General features: G+C 33.7%; 1 protein-coding gene across 2 annotated transcripts in view; it reads right to left on the minus strand.

Annotated features, from left to right (window-relative positions):
- LOC148949580 (neprilysin-4-like) overlaps positions 1-17045 on the minus strand; it is a 122570-nt gene that overhangs the window by 92622 nt on the left and 12903 nt on the right. For both annotated transcript variants that reach the window (XM_089093611.1, XM_089093610.1), the window contains exon 2: positions 9342-9469. In XM_089093611.1, coding sequence (XP_088949737.1) covers positions 9342-9469 — 128 coding nt within the window. The remainder of the gene's footprint in view (positions 1-9341; positions 9470-17045) is intronic.

Consider the following 17045-nt stretch of genomic DNA (forward strand, 5'->3'; position numbering starts at 1 on the left):
AGGTCTAGCTAAATTTATAAGTTGCTAAACGAAGTGATGAAAAGTTCCATTTCTCTTCGGAATTTTACTACAGAACACAATTCATTTCTAATTTCACCAGAGAAAATAAAAATCTTCCACTTCAGTTATTTGTTTCGCAAAAGACATAAAGAAATTTAAAGTTCAATTCTAAATTTTTCGGTGGAAGATAGAAAAAGTAATACCATACTTGTGAATATTTTTCCAGAAGATAAAAATTTCTAGTTCAATTTAAAATTTTCTCAACGAAGTTAAGAAAAGTTCAAGTTCTCCTCTGAACTTTACCAAAGAACACACCTCAATTCTAATTTCTGCATAGAAAATAAAAATCTTCCACTTCAGTTTTAAGTTCCCCAATGAAATAAAGAAATTTAAAGTTCTATTCTAAATTTTTAGATGGAAGATAGAAAAAGTAATACTATGATTGTGATTGTTTTCCATGAAGATCAAAAGTTTCACTTTATTTATAATTTTTCTTAAATTCAATTCTGATTTTTCTCAAAGAGATGAAAAATTTAAAGTTCTGTTCCAAATTTTACATAGAAGATAGAAAAAGTTATACATTGATAGTGAATATTCAAAATGAAGATATGGAACTCCACTTTAATTCTGAGTTTTCTTAAAGAAGTGCAAATTGTTCAAGTTCTCTTCTGAATTTTCTTAAAGAAGAGAAAAAAGTTAACTCAATTTTGAATTTTACCAATGAAAATGAAAAAACCTACCAATGAAAATGAAATGAAAACATCTTCAGTTCTTAATTTCTCAAAGACATAAAAAATTTAAAGTTCAGTTCTAAATTTTTCTGTAGAAGATAGGAAAAGTTATACTATGATTGTGATTATTTTCCAGTGAAGATAAAAAGTTTCACTTGAATTCTAATTTTCTTAAGTTCACTTCCGATTTTTTGCAAAGAGATGAAAAATTTAAAGTTCTGTTCCAAATTTTTCATAGAAGATAGAATGAGTTATACATTAATTTGAATATTTGACATGAAAATAAGGAGAATTACTTTAATTCTGAGTTTTCTTGAAGAAGTGCAAAATGTTCAAGTTCACTTCTGAATTTTCTTAAAGAAGTGAAAAAAGTTAGCTCAATTCTGAATTTTACAAGTAAAAATGAAAAAAGCTTCCACTTCAATTCTTAATTCCTCAAAGACATAAAAAATTCAAAGTTCTCTTCTAATTTTTCCAAGAAAATAAAAAGGCTCCACTTCAGTTCTGGTTTTTTTCTCAAAGAGATGAAAAATTTAAAGTTCTATTCTAATTTTAAATTAAATTTTAGGTCCTTTGTCTTATGAATTTACCCATCAAATTTTTAAATTAGAAAATGAGTGACTCGTTCTATTATTAAAGACAATCGTTCAAACTCGTTCATCTAACCTCCAAAACAATAGGTTAGGTTAGGTATAAATAAATATTAATAAATAAATAGAAACATTTCTACATGTTTAAGTTAGGTTAGGTTAGGTTAACTTATCATGAGCGCTCATGATAAGTTAACCTAACCTTTTGTGGCGAGTATGGTTAGGTTTTGGTTAGGCTAGATTAAGTTAGGTTCGATTAGGTTAAGTTAAGTTAGGTTAGTTTAGCCTAAGTACGCTTCACTTAGGTTAGCTTAGGTTAGGTGAGAGACAGGCAAAAAGTTAGGTGTATGATTAGGTTAGGTTAGATTAAGTTAGGTTAGGTTAGGTTAAGCTCAGTTAGCCTACGTACGCGCGCGTACGTAGGCTAACCTAGCCTAACCTAACTTAACCTAACCTAACTTAATCTAACCTAACCTAATCATATACCTAACTTTTTGCCTGTCTCTCACCTAACCTAAGCTAACCTAAGTGAAGCGTACGTAGGCTAACCTAACTTAACCTAATCTAACCTAACTTAATCTAGCCTAACCTAACCTAACCATACTCGCCGGAAAAGGTTAGGTTGACTTATCATGAGCGCTCATGATAAGTTAACCTAACCTAACCTAACTTAAACATTTAAAAATGTTTCTATTTATTTATTAATATTTATTTATACCTAAACTGACCTATTGTTTTGGAGGTTAGATGAACGAGTTTGAACGATTGTCTTCAATAATAGAAGGAGTCACTCATTTTCTAATTAAAAAAATTGATGGGTAAATTTATTAAACAAAGGAGCTAAAAATTAATTTAAAATTAGAATAGAACTTAAAATTTTTCATCTCTTTGAGAAAAAAACCAGAACTGAAGTGGAGCCTTTTTATTTTCTTGGAAAAATTAGAAGAGAACTTTGAATTTTTTATGTCTTTGAGGAATTAAGAACTGAAGTGGAAGCTTTTTTCATTTTCATTGGTAAAATTCAGAATTGAGCTAACTTTTTTCACTTCTTTAAGAAAATTCAGAAGAGAACTTGAACATTTTGCACTTCTTAGAGAAAACTCAGAATTAAAGTGATGCTCCTTGTCTTCATGTCAAATATTCAAAACAATGTGTGAATTTTTATCTCTTCAATTAAAAATTTTTAACATAAATTAAAATTTGTCATATATTAGTAAAAAATCGAAAGTGAACTTCAGAAAATTACAATTAAATTGAGACTTTTTTTATTCGCCGGACAATCATTACAATCGTAGTCTAACTTTTCCCATCTTCTACGGAATAATTTAGAACTGAACTTTAAACTTTTTATGTCTTTGAGAAATTAAAAACTGAAGTGGAAGCTTTTTTCATTTTCATTGGTAAAATTCAGAATTGAGTTAACTTTTTCTCTTCTTTAAGAAAATTCAGAAGAGAACTTGAACAATTTGCACTTCTTCGAGAAAACTCAGAATTAAAGTGGAGTTCCTTATCTTCATGTTGAATATTCACAATCAGTGTATAACTTTTTCTATCTTCTATGAAAAATTTGGAACAGAACTTTAAATTTTTCATCTCTTTGAGAAAAATCAGAATTGAATTTAAGAAAAATTATAAATAAAGTGAAACTTTTGATCTTCATGGAAAACAATCACAATCATAGTATTACTTTTTTTATCTTCCATCTAAAAATTTAGAATAGAACTTTAAATTTCTTTATTTCTTTCGGGAACTTAAAACTGAAGTGGAAGATTTTTATTTTCTATTGAGAAATTAGAACTGAAGTGTGTTATTTGGTAAAGTTCAGAAGAGAACTTGAACTTTTCTTCACTTCGTTGAGAAAATTTTAAATTGAACTAGTACTTTCTATCTTCCGGGAAAATATTCACAATTATGGTATTACTTTTTCTATCTTACACCGAAAAATTTAGAATTTAACTTTAAATTTATTTATGTCTTTTGTGAAATAAAGAACTTAAGTGGAAGATTTTTATTTTCTCTGGTGAAATTAGAATTGAATTGTGTTCTTTAGTAAAGTTCAGAAGAGAACTTGAAATTTTCTTCACTTCATTGAGAAAATTGTAAATTTAACTAGAACCTTTTCTCTTCAGTGAAAATAATCACAAGTATGATATTGCTTTTTCTTTCTTCCACTGAAAAATTTAGAATTGAGCATTAAATTTCTTTATCTTTGTGAAATAAAGAACTTAAGTGGAAGATTTTGGCTTTCTCTGTAGAAATTAGAACTGAATTGTGTTCTTTGGTAAAATTCAGTAGAGAACATGAACTTTTCTTCACTTCATTGAGAAAATTTTAAATTGAACTAGAACTTTTTATCTTCCGTGAAAATAATCACAAGTATGGAATTAATTTTTCTATCTAACACCGAAAAATTTATAATTGAACTTTAAATTTATTTATGTATTTTTTAAATAAATAACATAATTTGAATATTTTTTTTTTCTCTTGAGAAATTATAATTGAAGTTTTTTCTTTTGTAAAGTTCAGTAGAGAACTTGAACTTTAATTTACTTAGTTGAGTAAATTTTAAATTGAACTAGAACTTTTTATCTTCCGTGAAAATATTCACAAGTATGGTATTACTTTTTCTATCTTCCACCGAAAAATTAGAATTGAACTTTAAATTTCTTTATGTCTTTGTGAAATAAATAACTGAAGTGGAAGATTTTTGTTTTCTCTGGAGAAATTAGAATTGAAGTGTGTTCTTTGGTACAGTTAAGAAGAGAACTTGAACTTTTTTTCACTTCGTTGAGAAAATTTTAAATTGAACTAGAAATTTTTATCTTCCGGGAAAATATTCACAAGTATGGTATTACTTTTTCTATCTTTCACCGAAAAATTTAGGATTGAACTTTAAATTTTATTATGTCCTTTTACAATGAAGAGCTGACGTGAAAGATTTTCATTTTCTCTGGTGAAAATAGAATTGAATTGGTTTCTTATGTAAATTCAGAAGAGAACTTGAAATGTTTTATCTTCTGTGAAAAATTTTGAACAATCTTTTAAATTTTTCATATCTTCGAGACAGATCTGAACTAAAGTGGAAATTTTTTATATTATTTGGAAAATATAAATGATCAATGACTAATTTCTTTTTCATTGAGAAAATTCAGAAGAGAACTTGAACTTTCCTTGACTTAGTTGAGAAAATTTTAAACTGAACTAGAACTTTTTATCTTCCGTGAAAATATTCACAAGTATGGTATTACTTTTTCTATCTTCCACCGAAAAATTAGAATTGAACTTTAAATTTCTTTATGTCTTTGTGAAATACAGAACTTATGTGGAAGATTTTTATTTTCTCTGGAGAAATTAGAATTGAAGCGTGTTCTTTGGTAAAGTTCAGAAGAGAACTTGAACTTTTCTTCACTTCATTGAGAAAATTTAAAATTGAACTAGAACTTTTTATCGTCCGTGAAAATATTCACAAGTCTGGTATTACTTTTTCTATCTTCCACCGAAAAATTAGAATTGAACTTTAAATTTCTTTATGTCTTTGTGAAATAAGGGAACTGAAGTGGAAGATTTTTGTTATCTCTGGAGAAATTAGAATTGAAGTGTGTTCTTTGGTAAAGTTCAGAAGAGAACTTGAACTTTTCTTCGCTTCGTTGAGAAAATTTGGAACAGTATTTTAGATTTTTCATCTCTTCGAGACAGATCTGAACAAAAGTGGAAAATTGTTATATTATTTGGAAAAATAGAAATGATCAATGACTAATTTCTTTTTCATTGAGAAAATTCAGAAGAGAACTTGAACTTTCCTTGACTTAGTTGAGAAAATTTTAAAATGAACTAGAACTTTTTATCTTCCGTGAAAATATTCACAAGTATGGTATTAGTTTTTCTATCTTCCACCGAAAAATTAGAATTGAACTTTAAATTTCTTTATGTCTTTGAGAAATAAAGAACTGAAGTGGTAGATTTTTGTTTTCTCTGGAGAAATTAGAATTGAAGTGTGTTCTTTGGTAAAGTTCAGAAGAGAACTTGAACTTTTCTTCACTTCGTTGAGAAAATTTGAAATTGAACTAGAACTTTTTATCTTCCATGAAAATATTCACAAGTATGGTATTACTTTTTCTATCTTCCACCGAAAAATTAGAATTGAACTTTAAATTTCTTTATGTCTTTGTGAAATAAAGAACTGAAGTGGAAGATTTTTGTTTTCTCTGGAGAAATTAGAATTGAAGTGTTTTCTTTGGTAAAGTTCAGAAGAGAACTTGAACTTTTCTTCGCTTCGTTGAGAAAATTTGGAACAGTATTTTAGATTTTTCATCTCTTCGAGACAGATCTGAACTAAAGTGGAAAATTTTTATATTATTTGGAAAAATAGAAATGATCAATGACTAATTTCTTTTTCATCGAGAAAATTCAGACGAGAACTTGAAATTTCCTTATCTTCGTTGAGAAAATTTTAAATTGAACTAGAACTTTTTATCTTCCGTGAAAACATTCACAAGAATGGTATTACTTTTTCTATCTTCCATCGAAAAATTAGAATTGAACTTTAAATTTCCTTATGTCTTTGTGAAATAAAGAACTGAAGTGGAAGATTTTTGTTTTCTCTGGAGAAATTAGAATTGAAGTTTGTTCTTTGGTAAAGTTCAGAAGAGAACTTGAACTATTCTTCACTTCGTTGAGAAAAATTAAAATTGACGTAGAACTTTTTACATTCCGTGAAAATAATCACAAGTATGGTATTACTTTTTCTATCTTCCACCGAAAAATTAGAATTGAACTTTAAATTTCTTTATTCTTGTGAAATAAAGAACTGAAGTGGAAGAGTTTTGTTTTCTCTGGAGAAATTAGAATTGAAGTGTGTTCTTTGGTAAAGTTCAGAAGAGAACTTGAACTTTTCTTCACTTCGTTGAGAAAATTTAAAATTGAACTAGAACTTTTTATCTTTCATGAAAATATTCACAAGTATGGTATTACTTTTTCCTTCTTCCACCGAAAGATTAGAATTGAACTTTAAATTTCTTTATGTATTTGTAAAATATAGAACTGAAGTGGAAGATTTTTGTTTTCTAAGGAGAAATTAGAATTGTATTGTGTTCTTTGGTAAAATTAAGAAGAGAACTTGAACTTTTTTATCTTCTGTGAAAAATTTAGAACAGTATTTTAAATTTTTCATCTCTTCGAGACAGATCTGAACTAAAGTGGAAAATTTTCTATTATTTGGAAAACTAGAAATGATCAATGACTAATTTCTTTTTCATTGAGAAAATTTAGAAGAGAACTTGAACTTTCCTTGACTTCGTTGAGAAAATTTTAAATTGAACTAGAACTTTTTATCTTCCGTGAAAATATTCACAAGTATGGTATTACTTTTTCCATCTTCAATCGAAAAATTAGAATTGAACTTTAAATTTCTTTATGTCTTTGTGAAATAAAGAACTGAAGTGGAAGATTTTTGTTTTCTCTGGATAAATTAGAATTGAAGTGTGTTCTTTAGTAAAGTTCAGAAGAGAGCTTGAACTTTTCTTCGCTTTGTTGAGAAAATTTGGAACAGTATTTTAAATTTTTCATCCCTTTGAGAAAAATCTGAACTAAAGTGGAAAGTTTTTATATTATTTGGAAAAATAGAATTGAATAAAAACTAATTTCTTTTTCATTGAGAAAATTCAGAAGAGAATTTGAACTTTTCTTCACTTCATTGAGAAAATTTAAAATTTAAATAGAAATGCTTATCTTTCGAGAAAATATTCACAGCTATGATATAACTTTTTCTATCTACTATGGAAAAATTTAGAATTTGTAAAATTGGTTTAAGAAGCATATTAAGAAAAGAACTTGTTCTGAAATGCCTTTGAAAAGTATTGCTTGGTGTTGGAGCATTCAAAAAGCTGTAAATTATAGTTGTGGGTGAAAAAGATAAGTACTTGAAGTTGGAAAATGGGCTTAGGAGGGACATTAAGAAAGTAACTTGCTCTGAAATGGTCTTTGAAAAGTATTTCTTGTTTTTTAGGTATCCAAAAATATTTAAAGTATAGTTGTGGGTGAAAAATATAAGTACTTCAAGTTGGAATTTTGGTTTAGGAGAGATATTAAGAAAGTAACTTTTTCTGAAATGATTTTTGAAAAGTATTTCTTAATGTTGAAGTAACCTAAAAGCTGTAAAGTCTAGTTGTGAGTGAAAAAGATAAGTACTTCATGTTATAAATTTTGTTTAGGAGGGATATTTAGACCTTAAGTAACTCTGAAACGGTCTTTGAAAGGTATTTCTTGATGTTGAGGTATCCAAAAAGCTGTAAAGTATAGTTGAGGATAAAAAAGATAAGTACTTCTAGTTGTAAGATGGGTTTAGAAGAGACATTAAGAAGGTAACTTGCTTTTAAATGGTCTTTAAAAAGTATTTCTTGGTGTTGAGGTATCCAAAAAGCTGTAAGGTATAATTGTGGGTGAAAAGGATAAGTACTTCAAGTTGGAAAATGGGTTTACGAGGAACATTAAAAAAGTAACTTGCTCTGAAATGGTCTTTGAAAAGTATTTCTTGGTGTTGAGGTATCCCAAAAGCTGTAAAGTATAGTTATGGGTGAAAAAGATAAGTACTTCAAGTTGGAAAATGGGTTTAGGAGGTAAATTGAGGATGTAACTTGCTCTGAAATGGTCTTTGAAAAGTATTTCTTGATGTTGAGGTATCCAAAAAGCTGTAAAGTATAGTTGTGGGTGAAAGAGATAAGTACTTCAAGTTGGAAAATGGGTTTAGGGGGGACATTAAGAAAGTAACTTGCTTGTGTTAGTCGATTACGTCATTCTATGCCCATAAATGAATTCCCGTCATGACCTTCTGATATGGTTCTACCGATTATGTAATCAATTTTTCAGAAATCCATTTGTCCTAGTTGATTACGTCATTCTATGCCCATAAATGGATTCCCGTCAGGACCTCCTGATAGGGTTCTACCGATTTTGTAATCAATTTCTCAGAAATCCAATTGTCTTAGTCGATTACGTCATTCTATGCCCATAAATGAATTCCCGTCATGACCTTCTGATAGGGTTCTACCTATTATGTAATCAATTTCTCATAAATCCATTTGTCCTAGTTGATTACGTCATTCTATGCTCATAAATGTATTCCTGTCATGACCTTCTGATAGGGTTCTACCGATTATGTAATCAATTTCTCAGAAATCCATTTGTCCTAGTTGATTACGTCATTCTATGCCCATAAATGGATTCCCGTCACGAGCTCCTTATAGGGTTCTACCGATTATGTAATCAATTTCTCGGGAATTCTCTCCCTTCGATAACGCAATCAATATATCTCTTCCCCACCTTCCCCTTAGAAACATCAAATTAATTCCCCTTTCATGAATCAATAATTCCCCTTAGAAACAACAAATTAATTCCCCTTTCTTGAATGAATAATTCCCCTTAGAAACAACAAATTAATTCCCCTTTCTTGAATCAATAATTCCCCTTAGAAACAACAAATTAATTCCCCTTTCGTGACATATCAATCAATCTTGACATCACCTGTCAGACATTATTAAACTTCGCCTGGAAACAATTTGATTAATGATTGACAGTACCTGTCAGACATTATTAAACTTTACCCGGAAACAATTTGATTAATTACTGACTTTAGGTCATTGACCCCATTAACCACGTGCTCTCCCTAGGGACTCTATGCCCATATTTGGACTCCCGGTGGGACCTCCTGAGGCCTTTCTACTAATTACCCCTTTCTTTAAATTCTTCTGTTGGCTTCAGAAAAAAAGGGCTTAGCGGTGTCAGATGGGGAGGAGCACTGGGTTGTACGTTCTAGATTTTCTTGCTCCCCAAGATTTTGAAAAATCCCCTTTTTTGAAGAATTTTCACAGAAAACTGCCTTTTTTTGGTAATTTCATTGAAAACGCTAAAAAAAACAACAAATATGACCTCCTCCCTTATATTTCGAAACACAACCCCCCTAAAACTTTCGTGAATTGAAGCATCTGGAAAGGTGATTAAGCACAAACGATAGATATCAACTTACAGTCTCTTGGATGATGTCGCTGATCAGGAGATGGGATATTGTTTTTCACAACAATAGCTAAAGCAACCAGACCAAATAATGTGAGGAAACTTGTAACTGTGCTTACTCGGCAAACCGCGGGTCTTGTACTGCAAAAAAATGGCTGGTTAATATATCAGCTGTCATAGGCAGCGGAATAGTGCTGCCTAAGTAAAGAGCGATGTGGGCACAATGTATTATTGTTATTATTTTTTTGTTTAGATCAGGGTACTTCGTATCAAAAGAGTTGTCGTAGAAACTTCGAAAAGGACTCATTCAATTGGAAATTGAAAGGGCTAGTGCCCGTTTTAATATTTCGAAAGTGATTGGAGGGCAACTAACCCCCTTCCACGCCCACCATTCCCCCAAACACATTCAATCAACATTTTGTTCAACGTAGTTGAATAATCCAGAAATTATGTATCTGAGGATGACAACCCCCCTACAGCCCCCAGGGCAAGGGTTGTAAGTTATGCCCTGGGGGTAAATAAGGTACGTATAGAAAGGGTGATCGTATACACTTCGGAGGGGGTTCATTGGATTGTTAGTCAGAAGCTCTAGTGGCCTTCTTAAGATTCAGAGTGATTGTAGGGTGAATACCCCCCCACTACCTCGTATTTTTCCGAAATGCATCTGACAGAAATTTTGATGGTCATTTGTTGTCGACGAAATTTTGAAAACAGCTCATTCGATTAGGAATTGAAAGAGCCAGTGCCCCTTTTAATAGTTGAAAGTGATTGGAGGGCAACCAACCCCTCCCCATGCCTATAATTTCCCCGAACACATCCAATAAAAATTATGAGATAGGCATTTTGTTCAACGTAATAGAAAGGTCAGCAAATTATGTCTTTGAGGATAACAACCTTCCGCAGCCCTCAGGGCAATCAATTCAATTTCAATTTATTCGAATAAAACTAAACATAATATCAATAATAACAACGATCCTAGAAGAGAACCTGTTAAGGACCATAACACTAAAAAAAAAAAAAAAAAAAAAAAAAAAAATAATAAAGTGACACTGTAATCGGACAAAAAAAGGATAGAAGAATAAAAAATGGGTAATTAAAGAACATTGGTCGAAAGATTAAATTATATTGTCAAGTATTTTTTACACTATTGTACAGCGTGCGGAAACTTGTGGCTAGCTCCACACTGAGGGTATTTTGTTCCAATGAATAATGGATTTGTAAATGGGAGATTGCTGAGCAGCACTAGAAACACATTTAGGGATTATAAAGGTTCTATTAGTCCGGGCGCCAGGTGTTGAAAATGTGAAACATACCCCGACGGAACGGGGCAGGTACAAGAATTAGCCTACCCCCTCCCCCTAAACCCACCATGCTGATTCGAAAAATACCAACAGCAATTGCTTGCGAGAGGAGGAACACTACGAAACTTGACATTTTATCACATTTTGGTATTTCATGCAACAAAATGCATCTTCCAAAAAGTTTGAGGTGCAGTTTCCACTCAAATACGAGACAGACATGCCTAGAGGCCATAGAATGTCTTCATAACTAACTTACACGATTAGTTAGAAAAATGGCAGCAATGACGCAGGTTAAGAAACCAAACAAAACACTGAAACAAAAAATATAAATGTTTTTACTTTTACAACTTTAACAAATCAAATAATATTAACATTTTGATAACTAAATATGTATATTAAACTGACAATGAAAATTCATTTGTATTTTTTTTCAGTAAAGTGCAAATTTTGTTCTGGCCTTGGGAAGGCACAGGGGTTTTGAGCCCAACTTATTTCTGCTCGTTTTGAGTTTGACACGGTTATTTGTTGTAATTTCGGTTCGTTTTGGGTTTCATTCATTTATTGATACTGGTTTGTGGTAGTTTCATGCTTGGTAGATTATTCGATTTTATTTTTGCTCATTTTTGTTTAATGGAGTTCTTTACTTTTCTTTGAAAAAATTATTTTGTGGAATTTTTTTTTTAAATTAATTTCTGTTCGTTTTATATTGACATAGTCTTTTCAGGGAAAAAAAATAATGCTTTAAATCTTTTCTTTTTTTTAAGACTTTATAGCTTGACCTGCTATTTGTACGCTGGAGAAAAATTTTCACCAATTTCTAGTAACATACACTCTTTTATAAATCTGGACACAAATAGTAGTCTTCAATTTAGTTTCATACCTCCTCTAGTTGACCTGAAATGGAACACTTGATACCATTCGCAAAAAAAATCTGTTTACTTTCTTTGATAGCTTGGATACACTTACACTATTTTGATTTGGTTAAATTTTAAGAGCAGAAGTAGCTTCGAAAGTTTGAACATAATACCCTCAATCGTTCTTGGGGTACTGCTGAGATGCCTTATTGGGAATTAGCACTAACACTGTGCATTTTGATTTAATCTTAAGGCAAAATTTAGTTTTTAAACATAATGGGCAAATGGGAGGGAGGGCGTGGGAGGGGGATTAGTTGCCCTCCAAACACTTTCGACTATTAAAAAGAGCATCAGCCCTTTCTATTTTCAATCGAATGAGCCCTTTTCGAAGTCCCCACGACAACTCCCTCGATACGAAGTGCCCTGGTCTAAACAACAACAACAACAACAAAATTAACACATTATACCCACATCGATCTTTACTATAAAAATGTCAAGCCTTTCAATCACTTTCGACTATTAAAAAGGGCACTAGGCTTTTCGATTTCCAATCGAATGAGCCCTTTTTTAAAACGACAACGCTTTCTATACACACCTAATATATAACACCTTATATGCCCCCTGGGCATAAACTACAACCCTTACCCTAAGGGCTGTTAGGGTGGTTGTCGTCCTCAAAGACCTAATCTCCAGAACTTTCAACTACGTTAAACAAAATGGCTATCTCAAAATTTTTATTGGATGTGTTTGGGGAAATGGTGGGCGTGAAAGGGGCGGTAGTCGTTCTCCAATCACTTTCAACTATTAAAAATGGCACTAGCCCTTTCAATTTCCAATCAAATGAACCCTTTTGAAGTTTCTACGACAACACTTTCAATAAAAATCTTATATACCCCCAGGGCATATCTTACAACCCTTGTCCTGAGGGCTGCGGGGGTGTCATTCTCAAAGATATAATTTCCAGAACTTTATACTACGTTGAACAAAATGGCTATCTAAAAATTTTGATCGGGTGTGTTTGGAGGAATGGTGGGCATGACAGGGGGGTTAGTTACCATCCAATCACTTTCGACTATTATAAAGGGCACTAGCCCTCTCAATTTCCAATCGAATGAGCCCCTTTTGAAGTTTCTACGACAACCATCTATAAAAACCTTATATGCCACCCAGGGCATAACTTACAACCTTTACCCTTGGGGCTCTGGGGGGTTTGTCATCCTTAAATACATAATTTCCAGAACTTTCAACTACGTTGAACAAAATGGCTATCTCTAAACTTTTATTTAATGTTTTTGGGGAAATGGTGGACGCGAGAGGGGGGGTATTTACTCTCCACTCACTTTTGACTATTAAGAGAGGCAATTTCAATTTCCAATTAAATGGGCCCTTTTTGAAATTTCTACAACAACTTTCTATATAAACTTTATATGCCCCCAGGGCTTAACTTACAACCCTTGCACTGAGGGCTCTGAGGGGGTTATCATCCTAAAAGACATAATTTCAAGAACTTTAAACGCGTTAGTCGCTCCCCAATCACTTTCAACTATTAAAAAAGGCACCAGCCCTTTCAATTTCCAATTGAATGAGCCCTTTTGAAGTTTCTACGACAACGCTTTCAATAAAAACCTTATATCCCCCCAGGGCATAACTTACAACCCTTGCCCTGAGGGCTGTGGGGGGGGGGGCGGTTGTCATTCTTAAAGACCTACTTTCCAAAACTTTCAACTACGTTGAACAAAATGGCAATCTAAAAATTTTGATTGGATGTGTTTGGGGAAAAGGTGGGTGTGAGAGGTGGGTCAATTACTCTCCGCTCACTTTCGACTATTAAAAAGGGAAATTTCAATTTCCAAACAAATGAGTCCTTTTTGAAATTTTTACAACAACTTTCTATAAAAAACCTTATATGCCCCCAGGGCATAACTTACAACCCTTGCACTGAGGGTTCTGAGAGGGTTATCATCCTAAGAGACCTAATTTCCAGAACTTTGAACTACGTTGAACAAAATGGATATCTCAAAATTTTAATTGGATGTGTTTGTGGAAATGGTGGGCGTGAGAGGGGGGTTAGTTGCCCTTTAATCACATTCGACTATTAATGGGGCACTAGCCCTTTCAATTTTCGATTGAATGAGCACTTTTTGATGTTTTTACAACATCGCTTTCTATTAAAACCTTACATGCTCCCAGGGCATAGTTTACAACCCTTGCCCTGAGGGTTGTGGGGGGGGGATGGGTTGTCATCTTTAAATACCTAATTTCCAAAACTTTCAACTACGTTGAATAAAATGGCTATCTCAAAACTTTGATTGTATTTGTTTGTGGAAAAAGGTGGGCGTGAGAGGGGGGTTAGTTGCCCTCAAATCACTTTCGAATATTAAAAAGGGCTCTAGCCCTTTGAATTTCCATTCGAATGAGCGCTTTTTCAAGTTTCTACGACAAAGATTTCAATAAAAACCTTATATGCCCCAGGGCATAACTTATAACCCTTGCCCTGAAGACTGTAGGGGGAGTGTTCTTCTCAAAGGTATAATATCCTGAACTTTAAACTGCGTGGAACAAAATGGCTATCTCAAAACATTGATAGGATATGTTTGGGGAAATGGTGGGCGTGGAAGGGGTATTAGTTACCTTCCAATCCCTTTCGACTACTAAAAAGGGCACTAGCCATTTCAATTTCCAATCAAATGAGCCCTTTTTGAAGTTTCTACGACAACGCGTTCTATAGAAACCTTATATGCCCTCAGGGCATAACTTACAACCCTTGCCCTGAGGGCTGTGGGGGAGTGTCTTCTTCATAAACAAAATTTCTATGTGAAAATCAACAACGCTGAGCAAAGTGGCAATCCAAAAATTTGATTGGATTTCTTGGGGGGAATGGTGGGCGTGAGACAAGGCTTAGTTGCCCTCAAATCACTTTTGCATATTAAAAATGGCACTAGCCCGTCCAATTCCCAATTGAAAGAACCATTTGTCAAGTTTCTCCTACAAAGATATCAATAAAAATTACATGCCCCCAGGGCATAAATTATAACTCATGCCCTGAAGACTGTGGGGGGATTGTCCTGCTCAAAGGTTTAATTTCCTGAACTTTAAACTGCGTGGAACAAAATGGCTATCTCAAAATTTTGATTGGATGTGTTTGGGGAAATGGTGGGCGTGGAAGGGGTGTTAGTTGCCCTCCAATCACTTTTAACTATTAAAAAGGGCACTAGCCCTTTGAATTTCCAATCGAATTAGCTTTTTTTGAAGTTTCTACGAAAACGCCTTCTATAAAAACCGTATATACCCCCAGGGCATAACTTACAACCCGTGCCCTGAAGGCTGTGGGGGAGTGTCCTCCTCAAAAACATAATTTCTATCTGGAAATCAACTACACTGAACAAAATGGCTATCTTAAAATTTTGATTGGATGTGTTTCGGGAAATGGTGGGCGTGGAAGGGGTGTTAATTGCCTCCCAATCACGTTCGACTATTAAAAAGGCACCCTTGCCCCGAGGGTTGTGGGGGAGTGTCCTCCTCAAAAACATATTTTCTATCTGGAAATCATCTACGCTGAACAAAATGGCTATTTTGTTCAGGCTATTTTGCTATTTTGATTGGATGTGTTTGATTTGCTATTTTGATTGGATGTATTTTGATTGGAGTTGCCCTCCAATCACTTTCGACTATTAAAAAGGGCACTAGCCACTCCAATTTCCAATCGAATGAGCCCTTTTCGAAGTTTCTACGACAACTCCTTCGATACGAAGTACCCGGGTATGGAAAAAAATAATAATAAATAATATATTGTGCCAACATCGTTCTTTACTTAGGTAGCGCCAATGTGCTGCCTGTGAAACAACAGCTGTCAAAACAACGCAAAGGATACCGGAAAATGACGTCTGAAACCAGTTTTTGCGTTTTTTACTCGCTAGATAGCCTTTTTCGAGAAATCTTAAGTTCAAATCCAATTATAATAGATTCTCCCCCTCCCCCTTGTTTTAAAGTGCCGTTTTATTTTCGGTATCAGCGTCTTTTAGGCTAATTTTTGGTATATGTTTGAGAATAACCCCATTCCATCGTACCCCCTTCTTGAAATGGGCGAAATAGCCAAGCGTGGCGCCCCGACTATATGGGATGAACGGAGACAGTGGGCTTCCGAATTGTTAATATTACAATAGGTTAGTAGTTGAGGAGGAAGATTGTTGTGGAAAGCTGAGTAAGCAAGCGATAAGTTTAATTTTCTTATGATTTGATCTAGTGGAGCTATACAAAAATCTGAGTACAAATCATGGGTTGGATACAGACGGGGAAGCCGAAAAACTGCTTTAATGGCACGGTTTCATTTCCCCAAACTGATCGGCAACAAGAAAAATAAGAAAAAATTAAGGAATAATAGAGGGTAAATAGGATGTCAGGAGGAAGAAAACAATTCACACAGTTAATCATACCTACTTGTCTCAAAGTTATTACTGTGATGTAAGAAATATGATTAGAGAATGACAAGCATGAGTTAACAAATACACCAAGAAACTTGGCAACCTCCAATTGCGGTAAGATGTCGGAAGAGTACTGGAGACCGAGAGCAGGTTGGATTACTTGTTTGTTGTAGGGGGTTTTAAATAATCCTACTTGACTTTTTTTTTTGCTATACATGGTCATGTTATTCGTAAGGCACCACGCCTGGACTCTGTTCGGAAGGACTTGGGCAGAGGTTATTGCCGATTGTAAATTTGCGCCAGTGATGAAGAAGTTGCTGTAATCAGCAAATAGTGTAGGATACACTAAAGGGCCCAGATCCAAAACAAGATCATTGAACTGAGCCTATCGGACACCTAGAAGGGAGCCTTGCGGGACACCTCTCTGAACACGTAAGCGCTGAGAAGATACTCCACCTAGGCTCCCACTCTGTAGGTGAGGGTTGTAAGTTATGCTCTGGGGGCAGATAAGGTATATACAGAAAGGGCAATCGTACAACCTTTGGAGGGAGCACATTAGGTTGGTAATCAGAAGTTATAGTGCTCATTTTAAGATTTAGAGTGACCGGAGGGTGGATACCTCCCCCACACCTCGTGTTTTCTGAAATTCATCTGATTTTAGTTTTAAGATGGCCATTTACTGTTGTAGAAACTTCAAAACAGCTCATTCGATTGGAAATTGAAAGGGCGAGTGTCTTTTTTAATATTTAAAAGTGATTGGAGGGCGACTACACCCCCTCCCCCACGTCAACCATTTCTCCGAGCACAGCCAATAAAAATTTGAGATAGTCATTTTGTTCAACATAATTGAAAGGTCCAGTAATTATGTCTATGTGGATGGCAACCCCCGACAGCCTTCAGGGCAAGACTTGTAAGTTATGCCTTGGGGGCATATAAGGTATATATAGAAAGTGTGATCGTATAAACTTCTGAGGAGGATCATTGACTTCGTAATGAGAAATTCTAGTGCCCTTTTTAAGATTCAGAATGATCGGAGGGTGGATACCCCCCTCCCACACCTCGTATTTTCCCGAAATGTATCTGAAAGAAATTTTAAGATGGCCGTTTGTTGTCGTAGAAACTTTGAAAAAAGCTCATTCGA

Source organism: Artemia sp. Qi Xiang Cuo, chromosome 8, assembly GCF_049724085.1.
Source record: "Artemia sp. Qi Xiang Cuo chromosome 8, ASM4972408v1, whole genome shotgun sequence".
NCBI lineage: Eukaryota > Metazoa > Arthropoda > Branchiopoda > Anostraca > Artemiidae > Artemia > Artemia sp. Qi Xiang Cuo.